At 51.8% G+C, this 24,016-nt stretch overlaps 1 protein-coding gene across 1 annotated transcript; it reads left to right on the plus strand.

Annotated features, from left to right (window-relative positions):
- Positions 1-43: 43 nt before the first annotated feature.
- LOC116955592 (serotriflin-like) lies at positions 44-22,975 on the plus strand. Its single transcript, XM_032976742.2, has 7 exons — positions 44-3,139; positions 8,138-8,324; positions 10,142-10,232; positions 12,907-13,055; positions 14,945-15,036; positions 20,092-20,180; positions 22,049-22,975. The coding sequence occupies exons 1-7, from the start codon at positions 2,982-2,984 to the stop codon at positions 22,186-22,188; spliced, it is 906 nt and encodes a 301-aa protein (XP_032832633.2). The 5' UTR covers positions 44-2,981; the 3' UTR covers positions 22,189-22,975.
- The last annotated feature ends 1,041 nt before the right edge of the window (positions 22,976-24,016 follow it).

Consider the following 24,016-nt stretch of genomic DNA (forward strand, 5'->3'; position numbering starts at 1 on the left):
TTTCCAACACACAACCGGTTAGTGCTGTACTAGTATAATACACTATACACCACACTATAAACTACACTATACACTACACTATACACTACACTATAATTGTAAATGTAGTGGGTTTACTCTCCAATACACAAACTGTTAGTGCTGTACGAGTAACGAATTGTAAATGTTGTAGTGGGTTTACACTCCAACACACAACCGGTTAGTGCTGTACTATTAACGAATTAAATTTTGATTGAAAGCTTTCGTCACTGCAGGGATTAATATTCTTGGTTCTTTCGGTAAATTCACGTAGAAGCGAAACAATAAAATAATAAAAATATGAAACAATAAAATTCTCACGACGTTTCGACTGCAACACAAGCAATCATCATCAGGTGTGAAAACCACAGCAAGAAAATTTTAAAAAAGTGGCGTTTTTTTTATTCACGTTAGCACCACGGAGAGCGATTTGGCAGTTATTCGAGTCCATCTATGTTCGGAAAAGAGGAGGGGGGAGACGAAAAATAATGGATGCGGTCTGAAAGCCACCGTAAGCGTGAACAATCAATTAAGGCCCGAAATGGTTGATCAAATCCTTCCAATGATTGCTAAGCCAGAATCCATCTTCTCGGTTGAAATTGTCTCTGTGTTTGTATATGTGGATAGCCTCGTGAACGAATCTTTCATGGTAGCCAGATGGCTTGCAAAGAACCTCTGTCTTGGGGAAGTCAATGTCATGTGAGCCTACTGAATTATAACAGTGATCTGCCACGGCCGAGGTGTTGGTCCTTCCGTGTTTTAGGTCTGTTTTGTGTTCACGAATGCGGTCCGAGACATGTCGTTTGGTTTCTCCAATGTAACTACTACCACAGAGGCAACTTAGTTTGTAGACGCCAGGGTACTGTATGTCCGGAATCACATCTTTTACAGACGGAACCAGATCACGGATTTAAAAAAGCCACTTTTTTCAAATTCTCTTGCTGTGGTTTTCACACCTGATGATGATTGCTTGTGTTGCAGTCGAAACATCGTGAGAATTTTATTGTTTTATATTTGTATTATTTTATTGTTTCCCTTCTACGTGACTTTACCGAAAGAACCAAGAATAGTAACGAATTGTAAATGTTGTAGTGGGTTTACTCTCCAACACACAACCGGTTAGTGCTGTAGTAGTAACGAATTGTAAATGTTGTAGTGGGTTTACTCTCCAACACACAAGCGGTTAGTGCTGTACTAGTAACGAATTGTAAATGTTGTAGTGGGTTTACTCTCCAACACACAACCTGTTACTGATGTACTAGTAACTAATTGTCAATGTTGTAGTGGGTTTACTCTCCAACACACAACCGGTTAGTGCTGTACTAGTAACGAATTGTAAATGTTGTAGTGGGTTTACTAGTAACTAATTATCAATGTTGTAGTGGGTTTACTCTCCAACACACAACCGGTTAGTGCTGTACTAGTAACGAATTGTAAATGTTGTAGTGGGTTTACTTTCCAACACACAACCAGTTAGTGCTGTACTAGTATAATACACTATACACCACACTATAAACTACACTATACACTACACTATACACTACACTAAAATTGTAAATGTTGTAGTGGGTTTACTCTCCAACACAACAACCGGTTAGTGATGTACTAGTAACGAATTGTAAATGTTGTAGTGGGTTTACTCTCCAACACACAACCGGTTAGTGCTGAACTAGTAACGAATTGTAAATGTTGTAGTGGGTTTACTCTCCAACACACAACCTGTTAGTGCTGTACTAGTAACGAATTATAAATGTTGTAGTGGGTTTACTCTCCAACACACAACCGGTTAGTGCTGTACTAGTAACGAATTGTCAATGTTGTAGTGGGTTTACTCTCCAACACACAACCGGTTAGTGCTGTACTAGTAACGAATTGTAAATGTTGTAGTGGGTTTACTCTCCAACACACAACCGGTTAGTGCTGTACTAGTAACGAATTGTCAATGTTGTAGTGGGTTTACTCTCCCAACACACAACCTGTTAGTGCTGTACTAGTAACGAATTGTAAATGTTGTAGTGGGTTTACTCTCCAACACACAACCGGTTAGTGCTGTACTAGTAACGAATTATGAATGTTGTAGTGGGTTTACTCTCCAACACACAACCGGTTAGTGCTGTACTAGTAACGAATTGTAAATGTTGTAGTGGGTTTACTCTTCAACACACAACCGGTTAGGGCTGAACTAGTAACGAATTGTAAATGTTGTAGTGGGTTTACTCTCCAACACACAACCGGTTAGTGCTGTACTAGTAACGAATTATGAATGTTGTAGTGGGTTTACTCTCCAACACACAACCGGTTAGTGCTGTACTAGTAACGAATTGTAAATGTTGTAGTGGGTTTACTTTCCAACACACAACCAGTTAGTGCTGTACTAGTATAATACACTATACACCACACTATAAACTACACTATACACTACACTATACACTACACTAAAATTGTAAATGTTGTAGTGGGTTTACTCTCCAACACACAACCGGTTAGTGATGTACTAGTAACGAATTGTAAATGTTGTAGTGGGTTTACTCTCCAACACACAACCGGTTAGTGCTGAACTCGTAACGAATTGGCACGTGTTGTGTTACGTGACAAACCTCAGGTTGTTTGCCGGCTTGACGGCACATTCACGAGGTCTAACCTGTGACAAATATCACGGATAATATTGGTCGCGAAAGCCCGAACGCTTTCAACTACCTCGCGAGATGACGGCGGAGATACAGACAGGACAGAGATGAGAGAGAGAGAGATGAGAGAGAGAGAGATCCACCCGTGTATTTAACGTGAATTGTATCCCAATTATCGTCTAAGATTTCAATCGTTGTTTTTTTCTTGATTCGAATAGGTGACTCGCCCTTCGACCGCAGTAACCCATGGTCAAAACCTCTGCCTCGTTGTAATTCCCAAGCGGCGTGCCGACAGACAATGGGACTGGGTAATAATAGCCCTCCGCGCAAGATTAAATGAAAAAGACATCAATCACCCACGATGCTGACAGGTATAGGCAGACAAGCCCCTTCTTATATAAAGCGATGCCCGGGCAGACGCTCTCGAGCAGAGGGTGTGAAGATTCGTTCCAGATCGTCTTTCAGAGCATGCAGATCAAGCAGAGCATGGGCAGGTGAGTTGTCCGCCTCGTCGTGATGATGCAGATCGCGGCCAGGTGAAGTGCTCCACCTCGTCGTGATGATGCAGATCACGGCCAGGTGGGTTCACCACCTCGTCGTGATGATGCAGATCACGGCCAGGTGAGTTCACCACCTCGTCGTGATGGTGCAGATCACGGCCAGGTGGGTTCACCACCTCGTCGTGATGATGCAGATCACGACCAGGTGAGTTCACCACCTCGTCGTGATGATGCAGATCACGGCCAGGTGAGTTCACCACCTCGTCGTGATGATGCAGATCACGGCCAGGTGAGTTCACCACCTCGTCGTGATGATGCAGATCACGGCCAGGTGGGTTCACCACCTCGTCGTGATGATGTAGATCACGGCCAGGTGAGTTCACCACCTCGTCGTGATGATGTAGATCACGGCCAGGTGAGTTCACCACCTCGTCGTGATGATGCAGATCACGGCCAGGTGAATTCACCACCTCGTCGTGATGATGTAGATCACGGCCAGGTGAGTTCACCACCTCGTCGTGATGATGCAGATCACGGCCAGGTGAAGTGCTCCACCTCGTCGTGATGATGCAGATCACGACCAGGTGAGTTCACCACCTCGTCGTGATGATGCAGATCACGGCCAGGTGAGTTCACCACCTCGTCGTGATGATGCAGATCACGGCCAGGTGAGTTCACCACCTCGTCGTGATGATGCAGATCACGGCCAGGTGGGTTCACCACCTCGTCGTGATGATGTAGATCACGGCCAGGTGGGTTCACCACCTCGTCGTGATGATGCAGATCACGGCCAGGTGAGTTCACCACCTCGTCGTGATGATGCGGATCACGGCCAGGTGGGTTCACCACCTCGTCGTGATGATGTAGATCACGGCCAGGTGAGTTCACCACCTCGTCGTGATGATGTAGATCACGGCCAGGTGAGTTCACCGCCTCATCGTGATGATGCAGATCACGGCCAGGTGAGTTCACCACCTCGTCGTGATGATGCAGATCACGGCCAGGTGGGTTCACCACCTCGTCGTGATGATGCAGATCACGGCCAGGTGAGTTCACCGCCTCGTCGTGATGATGCAGATCACGGCCAGGTGAGTTCACCACCTCGTCGTGATGATGCAGATCACGGCCAGGTGAAGTCTACCTCGTCGTGATGATGCAGATCGCGGCCAGGTGAAGTGGTCCACCTCGTCGTGATGATGCAGATCACGGCCAGGTGAGTTCACCACCTCGTCGTGATGATGCAGATCACGGCCAGGTGAAGTCTACCTCGTCGTGATGATGCAGATCGTGGCCAGGTGAAGTGGTCCACCTCGTCGTGATGATGCAGATCACGACGAGGTGAATTCACCACCTACCTGGTCGTGTTTTTCGTTTATTGCCATCACCCCCCTCCATCGCCTCCTGCTGCCTAAGCCATTCTTGTTGAACATTTTGTGTCACTTTCCATTCGGCGAAATGACGCTGTCCTCCTACAATACCACCAAAGACTTAAAGCTTTCGTGACTGCGGGAATTAATATTCCTTGGGTCTTTCGGAAAAGTCACGTAGATAGGTACAAATTAATAAAAATAGTAAATACAAAATACACAATGTGGTACCTATCTACGTGATTTTACCGAAAGACCCAAAGAATATGAATACCACCAGAGTTCAAGTGGCGCTTTAACCCCGTTTACACCGCTCGGCATAATTCACCCCCGCACTGTGCATTACAAAGACAAAGATCCCCCGCGTAGCCTTAACAGACTGTAGGGGCAAGTGCTGTTAGCGAGCACCTATGAAGGCCGGAACGGTACACGGGGGGGTGGGTGGCCAGCACCACGCCCGACCGCCTTTGTCTCCCTAGTGGCAATGTTTACACACCGCACCAGGTACTCATTTGAGGCTGAGTCGACCTAGGGGAGGCCCGGGACCGGTTCAGATAATCGTCACTGGTGTTGGCCGTGAGCAGGAATCGAACCCGGGTCGCCAGGTTCATAGCGCAGCGCGCTAACCGCTACACTACCGCTCCCCCACACACACACACACAGACACACACACACAGACACACACACAGAGACACACACAGACAGAGACACACACACAGAGACACACACACAGAGACACACAGAGACACACACAGAGACACACACAGAGACACACACAGAGACACACACAGACAAAGATAAAAGACAAAGATCCCCCATATAGCCTGTAATAGACTGTAGGGGCAAGTGCTGTTAGCGAGCACCTATGAAGGCCGGAACGGTACACGAGGGGGTGGGTGGCCAGCACCACGCCCGACCGCCTTTGTCTCCCTAGTGGCAATGTTTACACACCGCACCAGGTACTCATTTGAGGCTGAGTCGACCTAGGGGAGGCCCGGGACCGGTTCAGATATTCGTCACTGGTGTTGGCCGTGAGCGGGAATCGAACCCGGGTCGCCAGGTTCATAGCGCAGCGCGCTAACCGCTACACTATCGCTCCCCACACACACACACAGAGACACACACACAGACACAGAGACACACACACAGACACAGAGACACACACACAGAGACACACACACACAGAGACACACACACAGACTCACACACACAGACACACACAGATACACACACAGACATACACACACAGAGACACACACAGACACACACACAGACACACACACAGAGACACAGAGACACACACACAGACACAGAGACACACACACACAGACACACACACAGAGACACACACACACAGACTCACACACACAGACACACACAGACACACACAGAGACACACACACAGACATACACACACAGAGACACACACACACAGACACACACACAGACACACACACACAGAGACACACACACAGACACAGAGACACACACACAGACACAGAGACACACACACAGAGACACACACACACAGAGACACACACACAGACTCACATACACAGACACACACAGACACACACAGAGACACACACACAGACATACACACACAGAGACACACACACACAGACACACACACAGACACACACACACAGAGACACACACACAGACACACACACAGAGACACACACACAGATACACACACACACAGACACACACACAGACACGCACTTTTTGTTTTTCGGTACAAATAGTTGGGCGCGATTTGTGTGTGTACCGCCTACACAGCGTTGCGTTTTGTCCACCTGTGCGCAATCAAAACTGTCCCTGGCTCTCACCGCGGGCCTCCCTCACACACGCAACGCCGCTCGCTGTCCCTTGCGTCTCCACGGCTTCATCAACCGTGCGTTGTTCGTTCAATATTCGTCTCCCGGTTCATTAATCGTTCAATATTCGTCTCCATGGGTTCATTATCCGTGCATTGTTCTTCTTTGGTTCTTTCGGTAAAGTCACCACGTAGAATGAGAATAAAATAATAAATTGATAAAATAAAATAACACAATAATATTCTCACGACGTTTCGGCCACAACACAAGTGGCCTTCATGTGTTGTGGCCGAAACGTCGTGAGAATTTTATTGTGTTATTTTATTAATTTATTATTTCATTCTCATTCTACGTGACTTTACCGAAAGAACCAAAGAAGATGAATCCTTGCAGTCACAAAAGCTTTAAACCGTGCATTATCCGTTCAATATTCGTCTCCCGGTTCATTATCCATTCAATATTCGTCTCCATGGGTTCATTATCCGTGCATTGTCCGTTCAATATTCGTCTCCCGGTTCATTATCCGTTCAATATTCGTCTCCCGGTTCATTATCCGTGCATTGTTCGTTCAATATTCGTCTCCCGGTAGAAAAGAAGGGCAAAGAACACCGCTGTCGTGTAGCCTTCACAGACCGTAGGGGCAAGTGCCGTTAGCGAGCAGCACCTGTGAAGGCCGGAAGGGCACACGAGGAGGGTGGGCTGGCCAGCACCACGCACGGCCGCCTTTGTCTCCCCCGGTACTGACGTTCCCTACACACCGCACCCAGGTACTCGACCTTGGTGGAGGGCGCTACAAAACATCTTTAGATAATCGTCACCGATGTTGGCCTTGAGCTGGAATTGAACCTGGGTCGCTGTGTTAGCCGAACCAAGTCGCTTCCGCTTCTCCTAGTGAATACGCAAAGGACAGCACGTGACACCCCCCGTATTTAAAACCTAAAAAACTACAAACTACACGTGTTTTTTTATTTTATTTCACCCTCGCCATCTCAAATGATAGCTCAGCCAAGCGGAGGATCATCTTCTCGTCGCCGTCCTGGCAAATCACGTAGGTAAAACTAAAATAACAAAAATCACGACGTTTCGGCCACAACACAAGTGGCCTTCATCAGGTGAAGGGACCGGACTGTCCAGAGGACAGCGTTGGAGTGAAGACAGCCAAGCCCAGGTCGCGTCCTTTAAGCTGTGTTGTGGCCGAAACGTCGTGATTTTTGTTATTTTATTTTTTTTACCTACGTGACTTTACCGAATACAACCAAAGATCCTTGCAGTCACGAAAGCTTCAAATCTAGAAGTCCTGGCAAATCACCCGACGATGATGCTGGGCGTGATTACCAGCGAAACGTCGTACTACTCGGAGTGTAAATGCTGTGGATTCGCTCTCCAACACACCGGTGGTGCTGAAGTAGTGAACTCATTGGCGTTTTGTTTACGTGACAAAATCAATGAATGATTGGCTGTGTCGGGTGGTGGAGGGTTACGACACAACATGTATACTTACCCCAAAACAACTATATTATGAGGAATTTATGTAGCTACGCAATTTGTACTTCATTATTTTTTCACGTTTCGCAACTTTATGTCTGCACTCCCTATCGGTGGCCTTCCCCCCCCCCCACCCAGCCCCCCCCCCTTCTCGTACCGTTTGTAACTCGCTCACCCCGTGGCCTCCCGACCGCACCCCCACCCGCTGACTGCAACATCTGCTGCGCAAAAGAGCTTTGCGGCTCACCGGATTTCCTCCCCCGGTCTCCGGAACGCAATTTTTCTTATTCTGTCGCGTGGTGACCGCCGCGTGACGGCAGTGCGGCGACGGTGCTGCTGGTGCTGGCGCTGGCTCCCGTGCCGGGCACGGAGGGCGCTCCGGCCAGCACGGTGAGCGACTGGAAGTCGCTCAACACCTCCCAGGCGTCCGTGCAGAAGGCCATCGTGGACCTGCACAATCAACTTCGCCGCAGCGTGAGCCCCGCGGCCAGCAACATGCTCCAGATGGTGAGGGTCGGTCGGCGGGCGGCCGCGGCGGCTGCGGCGTCGTCGTCATTGTTGTTGTCGGTCGTCGTCGTCATCATCGTCGTCGTCATCGTTTTCGTCATCATCGTTGTCATCGTCGTCATCATCGTCGTCGTCATCGTTGTTGTCGTCGTCATCATTGTCGTCATCGTCATCATCGTCGTCATCGTCGTCATCGTCGTCATCATCATCGACGTCGTCGACACCGTCATCATCGTCGTCGTCGTCGTTGTCGTCATCGTCGTCATTGTCATCGTCGTCATCATCGTCGTCATCATCATCGACGTCGTCGACACCGTCATCATCATCATCGTCATCATTGTCATCGTCATCATCGTTGTAATTGTCCATGGCCGATCCACGGGTGGACGGAGGCCTCCTTTTCCACCCAACAACCGCCACCGCCTCCTCGCGACTCGCGGCCGTATCGGCACGTTTCATAAAGTTCCTCGTCCGAGCGAATCGCCACCCATCGAGACTGCGCGGCTCATAAAGGAGATGTAAGACAAACGAAACAAAAACACCGAGCAAACGATATCAACACGACGCAAAGTAAATTAAAAAAAACAACCCAAAAAAGCATCTGGCTCAACAATTACGCGCGTTTGCCATTTTTTTATCGTTTCCACCTCGACGGTGTTTTCGCATAAAAGAGTTAAAGAGAGAGAGAGAGCGAGAGAGAGTAAGAGAGCGAGAGGGAGAGTAAGAGGGAGTAAGAGAGTTAAAGAGAGCGAGTAAGAGAGCGAGAGAGAGAGAGTAAGAGAGCGAGAGAGAGAGTAAGAGAGCAAGAGAGAGAGAGTAAGAGAGCGAGAGAGAGTAAGAGAGTTAAAGAGAGCGAGAGAGTAAGAGAGAGTAAGAGAGAGTAAGAGAGCGAGAGAGAGTAAGAGAGCGAGAGAGAGTAAGAGAGCGAGAGAGAGTAAGAGAGTTAAAGAGAGAGAGTAAGAGAGCGAGAGAGAAAGAGAGCGAGAGAGAGCGAGAGAGAGTAAGAGAGCGAGAGAGAGTAAGAGAGCGAGAGAGAGAGATGGAGTAGGAAGAGAGGGGGGGGGGGCAGAGAGGGGGGCAGAGAGAGAGGGAAGGGGTAAGGAGAGCTGAGCGAGAAATATTTTGTTAAATCTTTCATTTAAACAGGGGGGGGGGGAGGATTTACATGAAGCAAAGCATTAAAAAAAACGAAATGATGAACGAAGCAAAGTTCCGACTACACTGAGCATCTTCTTGTTTTCTCTGATCGTAAAAAAAGAGAGAGAATAAAAGAGTTACAGACTTTTGACTTTTAAACAACTTTTATTGCCGCCAGCCAGCAGCAACAGCACTGGCGGCGATTCCAATATGAGACACGCAAAGTCACCAGCAACACAAATACACAAAGTCACCGGCAACACAAACAATCGCTATACATCCACAGGCGCTGTGGCGCTAAAATGCAGCGCGCACAAACACGAAAGAAAAGTCACGTGAAAGAGTTACAGAGAGAGAGTATGTGTCCCGTCGGTGTCCCATCGGTGTCCTGTCAATGTCCCATCGGTGTCCCGTCGGTGTCCTGTCGGTGTCCCGTCGGTGTCCCGTCAGTGTCCCGTCGGTGTCCTGTCGGTGTCCTGTTGGTGTCCCGTCGGTGTCCTGTTGGTGTCCCATCAGTGTCCTGTCAATGTCCCATCGGTGTCCCATCGGTGTCCTGTCAATGTCCCATCGGTGTCCCATCGGTGTCCTGTCAATGTCCCATCGGTGTCCCATCGGTGTCCCGTCGATGTCCCGCTGATGTCTCGCTGATGTCCCGTCGGTGTCACGTGCCCACGGTGCAGGTGTGGAACAAAGAGGCTGCCAATAACAGCGCAGTGTGGGCCAAGTCGTGCTCCTTCAACCACAGCCCCACCGCCAACCGCAAGACCTCGGGTGAGGAGGCTCCCCCCAACCCTCACCACCCCCCCCGGTTCACCAGCGCAGGGCAGCGAGTCACGGCGGCCAAGCAAGGCCACGGGTTCACAGCAGGGGGTGATTGGTGGCGGTGGTGGCGGTGGTGACGATGCCACGTTCCTTTACCGAGTTCAGTAAAAAAAACCTGCGGCAGGTGATTGATCAATCGTGGCAGCTCCTTCTTTGTTTTCTTTGTCGATGCGGTATTAACCAGGGAGGGGGGGGCGGTGGTTCGAACCGTGCCGATTCTCGCTCGGCACCGAGGTACGCGGGGGGTAGGCGGGGAGGACCACGTGGGAGCGGGACCGATTCCCTGGGCCCTCTCCATCACCGCTGTCACCGCCGCCGGCTTTACATCAGGAGGGACCGCGCTGACCGTGTCTGGGGTGGCCGCGAGATGTTAACTACCTCGCCTGGCGTGCAGGAGGTTCCCGGGTTCCATCCCCGCCACCGACGATGCCTGCCGCTGTGTGTATTCGGAGTTCGCGGCGTCTCCCTCTCTCTCGCTCGCTCTCTTTCTCTCCGTGGTCGCGTGGAATTCCCTCTACGGGGTGCTCCGGGGGTTTCTTTGTCTTATCGCGCGCACTTTTAGAATGAACATCGTGCACTTTGGAGGGCGTCCGGCTGCCCCCCCCGTGAACGTCCACGACGACGATGATGTCGGCCGCTTCGACGTTGAGCTGTCACTCGCGATAGCCGGGGTCGCTTCTGGACAAGCAAACGCACGCACTAAAGAGCGAAATGCGGTCAGCTCGGTGGGGGCCTGACCCTGTGTGAAATAATAACTTAGTTTGAGTTCAGGTCGCCACCTCCCCACGCACCCAAGCATTGCTGCCAAGCTCCTGGGTCTACAATCGGAGGGAGGTGGGAAAGTTGATGGTTCCAAAAGTGAGCGGCGCTTAACCCTTTGTGGCAGTGAAACAGGAGGTGTTTTTAGACGTTCAAACACCAAAAAAATGCACCGATCGCAGGGCATCGAGTCTGCATTAACCCACGCGCACGTGACTTGTGGGAAAACATGCAAACAAAGTGCTCTCATGGTAATAATAATAATGTTTGCGTTGTCTTTGAAACTGATTGGCCTCCACTCAGAGGCAGCAGCCTTGTCTCACTGCCAGTGTTAGACCAGAGAACAACACCAATGGGCGAACAGTACAAATACAACGCAAGTATCAGTGTATTTATACCTCGGGTTGAACAGTTACATCTATGGGATCTTTTTTCCAGTATCTAAAAATGACGAATCGATAAGAATAGGTGAACCATCAAGGTTTTTGGGTGAGATCGCGTAAGTATAAATACGTCGAAGCCCTCCACCACCCGACACAGCCAATCAGTGAGGGATTTGTCACGTGGTTACTGCTTCAGCCCACCGGTGTGTTGGAGAGTGAATCCGCAACGTTAACTCTCCAGAACACCGATTCACTCTCCAACACACCGGTGGGCTCAAGCAGTAACTGTTCGGCGTATTGTTTACGTGACAAAATCCTTTACTAGACTCTTTGGTTATTTCGGTAAAGTCACGTAGGTATAAAGTAAAATAAATCACGACGTTTCGGGCGCAACACAAGCGTCCGTCATTAGGTCGGAAAGCGTGGCTCTGATGCTGAGGCAGACTTTTTAAAAGGTTTGAAATGGGCATAGCCCAAGGGTCATGAAGAAATGGGCGGGGCTAGTGATGTTAATGTGAGAAATTAGCATGTAGCTGTAAGATAGGAAGAGAGCGGCCTACTCTTTCCTTCTTTGCTACAGTTACATGCTAATCTCTCACATTAACATAGCCACTTCCGTGCCCTCGTCCAGGAGGCCGCTCTCCTCCTATCTTACAGTTACATGCTAATTTCTCACATTAACATCACTAGCCCCGCCCACTTCTTTATGACCCTTGGGCTACGCCCATTTGAAACCTTATAAAACAGTCTGCCTCAGCAACAGAGCCATGCTTTCCCACCTGATGACGGACGCTTGTGTTGCGCCCGAAACGTCGTGATTTATTTTATTTTATACCTACTACGTGACTTTACCGAAAGAACCAAAGAGGATGGATTCCTGCAGTCACGAAAGTTTCAAATCAAGAAATCCTTTACTGATTGGCCGTGTCGGGTGGCGGAGGGTTTAGACACATTGATACTTACGCAATCTCACCCAACAACCTTTATATCATGAATAATATTGGTCGCGAAAGCATGCCACGTATTAAACCGAATAAGAATAGGCTTTTGCCCTTTCTGGCAATAAAGCAGGCCAAGTTGTGTTCAGATGTTGACACGCCAAATAGACAACACACTTCATGATGATGATGATGATGTACGCATGAACTTCCAACACAGGCGAGTGTTGACTTCTTCAAGCGTACGGCAAAACCCGTTGTTACAAATCACACGGCCGAGTTTGTTTGAGTCCGCGAGCCTAGGCGACAGCTTACGGGGGTCAAGCCGCGACTCAACTTTTGACTTTTAAACAACTTTTATTGCTGCCAGCAGCGACAGCGCTGGAGCCGATTTCGATACGAAACACGCAAAGTCGCCAGCGACAAATAACCAAACCCCCACTACCCACAACCCACCCACCAACCACCCCCCACCACCACCACCCCCCACCACCACCCCCACCACCCACACCCCTCACCCCACCCACCAACCACCCCCCCCAGCCTTCACCTGCGGCGAGAACTTGTTCATCTCGAGCGCGCCCTTCACCTGGGACTACGCGGTGCGTGACTGGCACAGCGAAGTGGTCAGCCCCGGCTTCGAGTTCGGCAAGGGAGCCAAGGGGCCCGGCATGATCGGCCACTACACTCAGGTAAGGAGCGCGGTGTGCTGAGCGCGGTGTGCTGCACGGTGTGCTGCACGGTGTGCTGCACGGTGTGCTGAGCGTGGTGTGCTGCACGGTGTGCTGCACGGTGTGCTGCACGGTGTGCTGCACGGTGTGCCGAGCGTGGTGTGCTGCACGGTGTGCTGAGCGTGGTGTGCTGCACGGTGTGCTGCACGGTGTGCTGCACGGTGTGCTGCACGGTGTGCTGCACGGTGTGCTGCGTGGTGTGCTGCCCGAGTGTGCTGCCCGGTGTGTGCTGCCCGGTGTGTGTGTGTGTGTGGCGATGCTTTCTGGGTAGACTGGGGGATCTTGGCATGAGCGGCCACTAGACTCAGGTGCTGCGCGGTGTGCTGCCCGGTGTGCTGCCCGGTGTGCTGCCCGGTGTGCTGCCCGGTGTGCTGCCCGGTGTGCTGCGCGTGGTGTGCTGCCCGGTGTGCTGCGTGGTGTGCTGCACGGTGTGCTGCCCGGTGTGCTGCCCGGTGTGCTGCGCGTGGTGTGCTGCCCGGTGTGCTGCGTGGTGTGCTGCCTGGTGTGCTGCCCGGTGTGCTGCCTGGTTGTGCTGCCCGGTGTGTGTGTGTGTGGCGATGCTTTCTGGGTAGACTGGGGGATCTTGGCATGAGCGGCCACTAGACTCAGGTGCTGAGCGTGGTGTGCTGAGCGTGGTGTGCTGCGTGGTGTGCTGCGTGGTGTGCTGCCCGTGTGCTTCCCGGCATGTGTGAGTGTGTGTGGCGATGCGAAATCTCCCCAGTGGCGATGTCTACACACCGCAGCCAGGTACTCGTTTGAGGCTGAGTCGACCTAGGGAAGGCCCACGACCGGTTCAGATAATCGTCACCGGTTATGGCCTTGAGTGGGAAGTGAACTCGGGTCGCCGGCTTCGTAGCGCAGCGTAGCGCTAACCGTTACACTACCGCTCCCCACACCACCACCACCACCACAACTAACACCACCATAACTAACACCACAACTAACAACACCACCACTACAGCTAACACCACCACCACCACAACTAACACCACCACCACCACAACTAACACCACCATAACTAACACCACAACTAACACCACCACCACCACAACTAACACCACCATAACTAACACCACAACTAACAACACCACCACTACAGCTAACACCACCACCACAACTAACACCACCACCACCACAACTAACACCACCATAACTAACACCACAACTAACAACACCACCACTACAGCTAACACCACCACCACAACTAACACCACCACCACCACCACAACTAACACCACCATAACTAACACCACAACTAACAACACCACCACTACAGCTAACACCACCACCACAACTAACACCACCACCACCACCACAACTAACACCACCATAACTAACACCACAACTAACAACACCACCACTACAGCTAACACCACCACCACAACTAACACCACCACCACCACAACTAACACCACCATAACTAACACCACAACTAACAACACCACCACTACAGCTAACACCACCACCACAACTAACACCACCACCACCACCACCACAACTAACACCACCATAACTAACACCACAACTAACACCACCACCACAACTAACACCACCACCACCACAAGACAGACGCGCGAACGCACAAGTGCAGACACAACGAATCGAATCGCTGTGCCCCTCTGGTGGTGGGGGGGGGGGGGTGGTGATGGGGGGTGGGGTGGTAGTGGGTGGTGGTGGTGGGGAGTGGTGGTGGTAGTAGTAGTGGGGGGGGGGCTCCCTCGATCTCCCCCCCCGCCCACCACCACCACCACCACCGTTCCGCCCCCAGCGGTGTGCGGCGAGCGAGCGGCGCAGTTGCAGGGGCTGCGCCTTTACCCGCCGCTGTCCCGTGTGCCGCGCGTGCCGTGCAGGTGGTGTGGCACAGCTCCTACCAGGTGGGCTGCGCCGTCAACTACTGTGGGGACTCCGCCAAGTACCTCTACGTGTGCCACTACTGCCCGGCGTGAGACGATCACAACGCGGGGGAGCTGGGAGAGTGGTGGATGGGTGGGGGGCTGTGGCCCCCCCCAACCCCTAGCCTCGGGGGGGGGGATTTCCCCCCCCCCCCAAACCTCCCCCCACCACGCCCACCCCCACCCCCCCAACCCTCCCCCCCCCCCCACTCACCCCCTCCACTCAACACCCACCAGACCCAAACGAAGGCGACTCGACGCAGTTTGTGTCGAGTTGACAGGTTGTGAGAAGCGTGGTGCTGCACGTTGAACTTCTTTCTCGCCGTACGCTCGCCGAGCGTGCAAATCGGAGGGTGGGTGAGTGTGTGGGTGGGTGAGTGACTGTGTGGGTGGGTGAGTGACTGTGTGAGTGGGTGAGTGACTACGTGAGTGGGTGAGTGACTATGTGAGTGAGTGACTGTGTGAGTGACTGTGTGAGTGAGTGAGTGACTGTGTGAGTGGGTGAGTGACTGTGTGAGTGACTGTGTGAGTGAGTGAGTGTGTGGGTGGGTGAGTGACTGTGTGAGTGGGTGAGTGACTGTGTGAGTGACTGTGTGAGTGAGTGAGTGACTGTGAGAATGGGTGAGTGACTATGTGAGTGGGTGAGTGACTGTGTGAGTGGGTGAGTGACTGTGTGAGTGGGTGAGTGACTGTGTGAGTGGGTGAGTGACTGTGTGAGTGGGTGAGTGACTATGTGGTGGGTGAGTGACTATGTGGGTGAGTGACTGTGTGAGTGAGTGAGTGACTACGTGAGTGGGTGAGTGACTATGTGAGTGGGTGAGTGACTGTGTGAGTGGGTGAGTGTGTGGGTGAGTGAGTGACTGTGTGAGTGGGTGAGTGACTGTGTGAGTGGGTAAGTGACTATGTGGTGGGTGAGTGACTATGTGGTGGGTGAGTGACTATGTGGGTGGGTGAGTGACTATGTGGGTGGGTGAGTGACTGTGTGAGTGGGTGAGTGTGTGGGTGGGTGAGTGACTGTGTGGGTGGGTGAGTGACTGTGTGAGTGGGTGAGTGACTGTGTGAGTGACTGTGTGAGTGAGTGAGTGACTGTGTGAGTGAGTGACTGTGTGAGTGGGTGAGTGACTATGTGAGTGGGTGAGTGACTGTGTGAGTGGGTGAGTGTGTGGGTGAGTGAGTGACTGTGTGAGTGGGTGAGTGACTGTGTGAGTGGGTAAGTGACTATGTGGTGGGTGAGTGACTATGTGGTGGGTGAGTGACTATGTGGGTGGGTGAGTGACTATGTGGGTGGGTGAGTGACTATGTGAGTGGGTGAGTGACTGTGTGAGTGGGTGAGTGACTGTGTGAGTGGGTGAGTGACTGTGTGAGTGAGTGAGTGACTATGCGAATGGGTGAGTGATTACGTGAGTGGGTGAGTGACTACGTGAGTGGGTGACTATGTGGGTGGGTGAGTGACTATGTGAGTGGGTGAGTGACTGTGTGAGTGGGTGAGTGACTGTGTGAGTGGGTGAGTGGCTGTGTGAGTGAGTGAGTGACTATGCGAATGGGTGAGTGATTACGTGAGTGGGTGAGTGACTACGTGAGTGGGTGAGTGACTGTGTGAGTGGGTGAGTGTGTGGGTGAGTGAGTGACTGTGTGAGTGGGTGAGTGACTGTGTGAGTGGGTAAGTGACTATGTGGTGGGTGAGTGACTATGTGGTGGGTGAGTGACTATGTGGGTGGGTGAGTGACTATGTGGGTGGGTGAGTGACTGTGTGAGTGGGTGAGTGTGTGGGTGGGTGAGTGACTGTGTGGGTGGGTGAGTGACTGTGTGAGTGGGTGAGTGACTGTGTGAGTGACTGTGTGAGTGAGTGAGTGAGTGACTGTGTGAGTGAGTGACTGTGTGAGTGGGTGAGTGACTATGTGAGTGGGTGAGTGACTGTGTGAGTGGGTGAGTGTGTGGGTGAGTGAGTGACTGTGTGAGTGGGTGAGTGACTGTGTGAGTGGGTAAGTGACTATGTGGTGGGTGAGTGACTATGTGGTGGGTGAGTGACTATGTGGGTGGGTGAGTGACTATGTGGGTGGGTGAGTGACTATGTGAGTGGGTGAGTGACTGTGTGAGTGGGTGAGTGACTGTGTGAGTGGGTGAGTGACTGTGTGAGTGAGTGAGTGACTATGCGAATGGGTGAGTGATTACGTGAGTGGGTGAGTGACTACGTGAGTGGGTGACTATGTGGGTGGGTGAGTGACTATGTGAGTGGGTGAGTGACTGTGTGAGTGGGTGAGTGACTGTGTGAGTGGGTGAGTGGCTGTGTGAGTGAGTGAGTGACTATGCGAATGGGTGAGTGATTACGTGAGTGGGTGAGTGACTACGTGAGTGGGTGACTATGTGAGTGGGTGAGTGACTACGTGAGTGGGTGAGTGACTATCTGGGTGGGTGAGTGTTTAACTTCTTCACTACCCCTATCACTACCACTATCACTACCCCTATCACTATCAGGACCCCTATCACTACACCTATCACTACCCCTATCAATACCCCTATCACTACCCCTTTCACTACCACTACCCCTATCACTACCCCTTTATCACTACCCCTATTACTACTCCAATCACTACCACTACACCTATCACTACCCCTATCACTACCCCTATCACTACCCCTATCACCACCGCTATCCCTACCCCTATCACCACCGCTATCACCACCACTATCACCACCCATATCACCACCCCTATCACCACCGCTATCACTACCCCTATCACTACTCCTATCACCACCCCTATCACCACCGCTATCACTACCCCTATCACCACCGCTATCACTACCCCTATCACCACCCCTATCACCACCCCTATCACTACCCCTATCACTACCCCTATCACCACCGCTATCACTACCCCTATCACCACCCCTATCACCACCGCTATCACCACCCCTATCACCACCTCTATCATCACCGCTATCACTACCCCTATCACTACCCCTATCACCACGCCTATCACCACCGCTATCACCACCCCTATCACCACCGCTATCACTACCCCTATCACTACCCCTATCACCACCCCTATCACCACCGCTATCACTACCCCTATCACCACCCCTATCACCACCGCTTTCACTACCCCTGTACAAACCCGTCCTTAACTACTCCCGCCCGTCCCCCTGTCACCAGTAACTACACCGCCACCTTGAATCACCCCCACTCTCAATCTCCACCACTATCATCGGGCGTGCAATTTTACGATTGTTGTTGTACAGCAGCGCCTTGCAATAAGGCGATGCAACATACAGGGACTAACGAACATTCGACTTACGAACTTTCAGAGATACGAACACACCCAGTCCGTATGTCCAGATGCCTGTTCGGACCAAGAGTTGTAAGTTCAACCACCACGCAATCGATGGCGGTGGTGGCATCTACATCTGCAGAACGTGAGGAACCAGTGGCATCTACATCTGCAGAACGTGAAGAACCAGTGGCATCTAAATCTGCAGAACGTGAAGAACCAGTGGCATCTACATCTGTAGAACGTGAACAACCAGTGGCATCTACATCTACCGGACATGAAGAACCAGTGGCATCTACATCTGCAGAACGTGAAGAACCAGTGGCATCTACATCTACAGGACATGAAGAACCAGTGGCATCAACATCTGCCGAACGTAAAGAACAAGTGGCATCTGCATCTACAGAGCGTGAAGAACCAGTGGCACCTACATCTGCAGAACGTGAAGAACCAGTGGCATCTACATCTACAGAATATGAAGAATCAGTGGCATCTACAGAATATGAAGAACGAGTTGCATCTACATCTGCAGAACGTGAACAAACAGTGGCATCTACATCTACAGAATATGAAGAACAAGTGGCATCTACATCTGCAGAACATCAAGAACCAGCGGCATCTACATCTGCAGAACGTGAAGAACCAGTGGCATCTGCATCTACAGAACATGAAGAACCAGTAGCATCTACATCTGCAGAACGTGAAAGAACCAGTGGCATCTACATCTGCAGAACGTGAAGAACCAGTGGCATCTACATCTACATAATATGAAAAATCAGTGGCATCTACATCTACAGAATATGAAGAATCAGTGGCATCTACATCTACAGAATATGAAGAATCAGTGGCATCTACATCTACAGAACATGAAGAACCAGTGGCATCTGCAGAACGTGAAGAACCAGTGGCATCTGCATCTACATAACATGAAGAACCAGCGGCATCTACATCTGCAGAACGTGAAGAATCAGTGGCATTTACATCTGCAGAACGTCAAGAACCAGTGGCATCTACATCTACAGAACGTGAAGAACCAGTGGCATCTACATCGTGGGACCTCCTTTGCATTCTGACCACACGCATTGTGGGTAATGCAGACGTGATTCCTTTTAACATCTTAACACAGCTGTTTTGTTGCCAGAAAAAAGGGGAAAAACCTTTTCTCACATTTTGGTACTGGCAAAGGAAGTCCCATGATGTATATACTCACCCCGAGCCCTCATTACTCTGATAGTGGCATTGTCTTTGTGGTGTGTGCGCCTTTTGGCGTCCTCTGGTCTAACACCGTTTGAGACGAGGCTCAAAGAAAGCTGTCTGTGGTGTGGACCAATCAGTTTCAAGGACAATGCCACATAGATTATCAGAGTATGTGTTTTTGTTTGCATTCTGACCACAAGCATTGTGGGTAATGCAGACATGATTCCTCGTCAAAGGTTTCAGTTTGGTGTTTGAACATCTTAACACAGCTGTTTTGTTGCCAGAAAAAAGGCGAAAAACCTATTATCAGTGGAATCTACAGCTGCAGAACATGAAGAACCAGTGGGGTCTGCGGAACGTGACGAACCAGTGGCATCTACATCTAAATGAGATTAAACACTTCTAAAGCCGTTCCCCGTGTCTGGTGTACACGCCGTACGACACATTTGAAATCGACAGGAGTAAAGTTTGTACCTACGAACAAGTCGACTTACAGACCTTTTGGAACCTGACTCGTTCGTAAGTTGAGGAGTCCCCGGATAGAAATACTTTGCGATGAGATCGATGACTAAGGCGGCTCCGCGGGATGTTGACGGTGACCCCCACCCCCCCACCCCCCCCGTGTTGCATCCCACGCAGCGGCAACCTGAACACTCGGCTCACGCGCCCCTACGACAACGGCCCGGCTTGCAATTCCTGTCCGAAGAACTGCACCAACAAGCTGTGTAGTGAGCCCTCCCTCCTGCCTTACACTCACACACTCACTCACACTCTCACTCACTCACACTCTCGCACACTCACTCACTCATGCACTCACTCACCACACACTCACTCACACTCACTCGCGCATGCACTCACGCACTCACTCACACATTCACTCACTCACTCACCCACTCACTCACTCATGCATTCACTCACTCACTCATGCATGCACTCACTCATGCATTCACGCACTCACTCACGCACTCACTCACACACTCACTCACGTGCTCACTCACTCAGCACGTGCTCACTCACTCAGCACTCACTCACTCACACACTCACGCACTCACTCACGCACTCACGCACTCACTCACTCACACGCTCAAACACTCACTCACGCACTCACTCACACACTCACTTACACACACTCACTCACACACTCACACACTCACTCACACTCACGCACTCACTCACTCACGCACTCACTCACTCACGCACTCACTCACACACTCACTCGCGCACGCACTCACGCACTCACACACTCACTCACTCGCTCACTCACTCACTCACCCACTCACTCACACTCACTCACTCACTCGCTCACTCACGCACTCACTCACTCACACACTCACTCACACACACACTCACACACTCACGCACTCATGCACTCACTCACTCATGCGCTCACTCACGCGCTCACTCGCGCACTACCACTACTCCCACCACTACTACCACTACTACTAACACCACTACTACTACCACCACTACTATTACCGCCACTACCACCGCCAATATTACCACCACTACCACCGCCACTACTACTACCACCACTACTAACTACCACTACCACCATCACTACCACCACTACTACCACTGCTACTACCACCACTACTATTACCGCCACTACCACCGCCAATATTACCACCACTACCACCGCCACTACTACTACCACCACTACTAACTACCACTACGACCATCACTACCACCACTACTACCAGCGCTACTACCACCACTACCACCACCACTACTACCACTACTACCACCGTCACTACTACCACCACCACTACTACCACTACCGCCACTACCACCACCACTACTACCACCACTACTACCACCACCACTACTAACTACCACCACTACCACTATTACCACCACGACTACGACCACCACTACGAACTACCACCACTACCACTACTGCCACCACTACTACCACTACTACTAACACCACTACTACTACCACCACTACTATTACCGCCACTACCACCGCCAATATTACCACCACTACCACCGCCACTACTACTACCACCACTACTAACTAGCACTACACCATCACTAACACCACTACTACCACTGCTACTACCACCACCACCACCACTACTACCACTACTACCACCGCCACTATTACCACCACCACTACTACCACCACCACCACTACCACCACCACTACTACCACCACCACTACTAACTACCACTACTACCACCACGACCACTACTACCACCACGACTACGACCACCACTACGAACTACCACCACTACCACTACTACCACCACTACTACCACTACTAACTACCACTACCACCACTACCACCACTACGACCACTACTACCACCACGACTACGACCACCACTACGAACTACCACCACTACCACCACCACTACTACCACCACTACTACCACTACTAACTACCACTACCACCACTACCACCACCACCACGACCACTACTACCACCACGACTACGACCACCACGACTACGACCACCACCACCACTACCACCACCACCACTACCGCGTCAACCGAGGTCTCGCCGCGTGCATTTTCTGTCCTCCTGCTTCTAAGCCCCGCCCCTCTCGGGGGCGTCGCCCTCTGACGCGCCCGCTCCTTCTCTGTGACGCAGGCAACGCGTGCCCCTTCGCCGACTCCTACGCCAACTGCGCGCAGATGAAGAGCGCCCTGGGCTGCGGCGACACCCCGTACGGGCGCGTCGTGCGCGCCGCCTGCCCGGCCTCCTGCCAGTGCGCCGACAAAATCTACTGAGGTCCTTCGACGACCGGGCCCACAATCAGCGATCCACCGTGGGATGGCGGAGGGTGGGGGATGGGGGGAAGAGTCCCTCCCCCACCCTCCTCCCCTCCTCTCTCCGCCAGACGCCGCTCCGCTCGGCTGACCGCCTCTCTAATCATTATTGAAATTAAAATTTGTTGAATGTCACCCCGGTTCTGAACATCCTGGCTCCGCCCCTGTTTAGACCCCGCGTCTAAATATGACAATAGAGAATTCGAATCGACGTTTAGTGAAATGTACCAGGCGGAGAGCAGAGGCCCTCATCCAACGGTGGATGGACCATGGCTAAGACTGACCACGACGATGAATCCAAACTATAATATAAAAGCAAATACTCTTATCTATCGCTCTATCGTCTTTATCATCTCTCTATCTCTCTGTCTCTCTGTCTCTCTATCTCTCTGTCTATCTCTCTGTCTCTCTGTCTCTGTCTCTCTGTCTCTCTATCTCTCTGTCTCTCTGTCTATCTCTCTGTCTATCTCTCTGTCTCTCTGTCTCTGTCTCTCTGTCTCTCTATCTCTCTGTCTCTCTGTCTGTCTCTCTGTCTATCTCTCTGTCTCTCTGTCTCTCTGTCTCTCTATCTCTCTATTTCTCTCTATCTCTCTGTCTCTCTGTCTCTCTGTATCTCTATCTCTCTATCTCTCTATCTATCTCTCTGTCTCTCTGTCTCTGTCTCTCTGTCTCTCTGTGCGTGTGGACACACGGCGCTCCGTGCTTGCACCACGCGCGCCCAGCACCTTGCCGCTTTTGTTTTTGTGGGGGGTGGGGGGGGGGTCTCGTGACTTTTCTGCGCGAGTCGTGGGGTGTCAATCAATAAACCTTCCCGTGAACATTGCCTACACGCCTTCGCTTCTGGGTGGGGGCCGAGGGGGCGACGGCCGGGGGGGGGGGGGGAGGAGCTGGGAGGGGGGGCGTAGAGGTACGGTACAACCGCGGATTTGTTACTCTCCTCTATTGCCCTCCGCTGCTCGCAACGTAGCGCCGCGTCATCAGCAGCAGCATCATCAGCAGCAGCCTATGCCACCTGTTATGCACGGTGGCTGAAAGCTGCTTTACCTTCCGAGGGCGGGGCTGATGGAAGTTCTGTCACGTGGCCCGTCCACTGCGCGTGACATCGGCGGCGCGGCACGGCTTCCCCGCAGTGGGAAAACATTAAAACGACTCGGCGGCTCGGTATGTGCAGCGGGAAGAGAAGGGAGTCACAGGGATGGCCCCAATGAACGTTGCTCACACGTGGTTGCTTCTGCCCCTCTACTGAGTGGGGACGGGTAGGGGCGGGGGGGGAGTAGGAGCGTAGAGGTACGGTACAACATGGGATTTTTCTTTCCCTGCACTGATCTCCGCTGCTGGTAACGTAGTGCTGCAGCAACAGCAGCAGCAGCCTATGACACCCATTGCACACGGTGGCTGCCCATCCGATGGCTGTCCGAGCTGAACGCTGCTTAGCTTCCGAGGGCGGGCTGATGGGAGTTTTTTGTGTCACGTGGCCAGTCCACTGCGTGTGACGTCGGCGGCGCGGTACGGCTTCCCCGCATTGGTGGGGAAAAAATAAAACAAATCACGTGACTCTTATTCCAGAAGCGACCCCGCGCGTCGCGAGTGAAAGCTCAACGAAGCGGCTCGCCACCGCGTGGCGATTTCACGGCACGCCACGTGCTCTGAACGCGTGGCGATGTTGATACTCAATGTTGCGGTGGGAGGAGGAGGGGGGAGGGGAACCGGAGGACCCACGGAGAAAAATCCACGCGACCGCGGGGAGAGAGACGCGCAAACTCAAGTGACACTCTGGTTCACACACAGA

The sequence above is a fragment of the Petromyzon marinus genome, chromosome 60 (genome assembly GCF_048934315.1).
Source record: "Petromyzon marinus isolate PM22_M1 ecotype Great Lakes invasive population chromosome 60, UKy_Petmar_22M1.pri1.0, whole genome shotgun sequence".
Classification (NCBI taxonomy): Eukaryota; Metazoa; Chordata; class Hyperoartia; order Petromyzontiformes; family Petromyzontidae; genus Petromyzon; species Petromyzon marinus.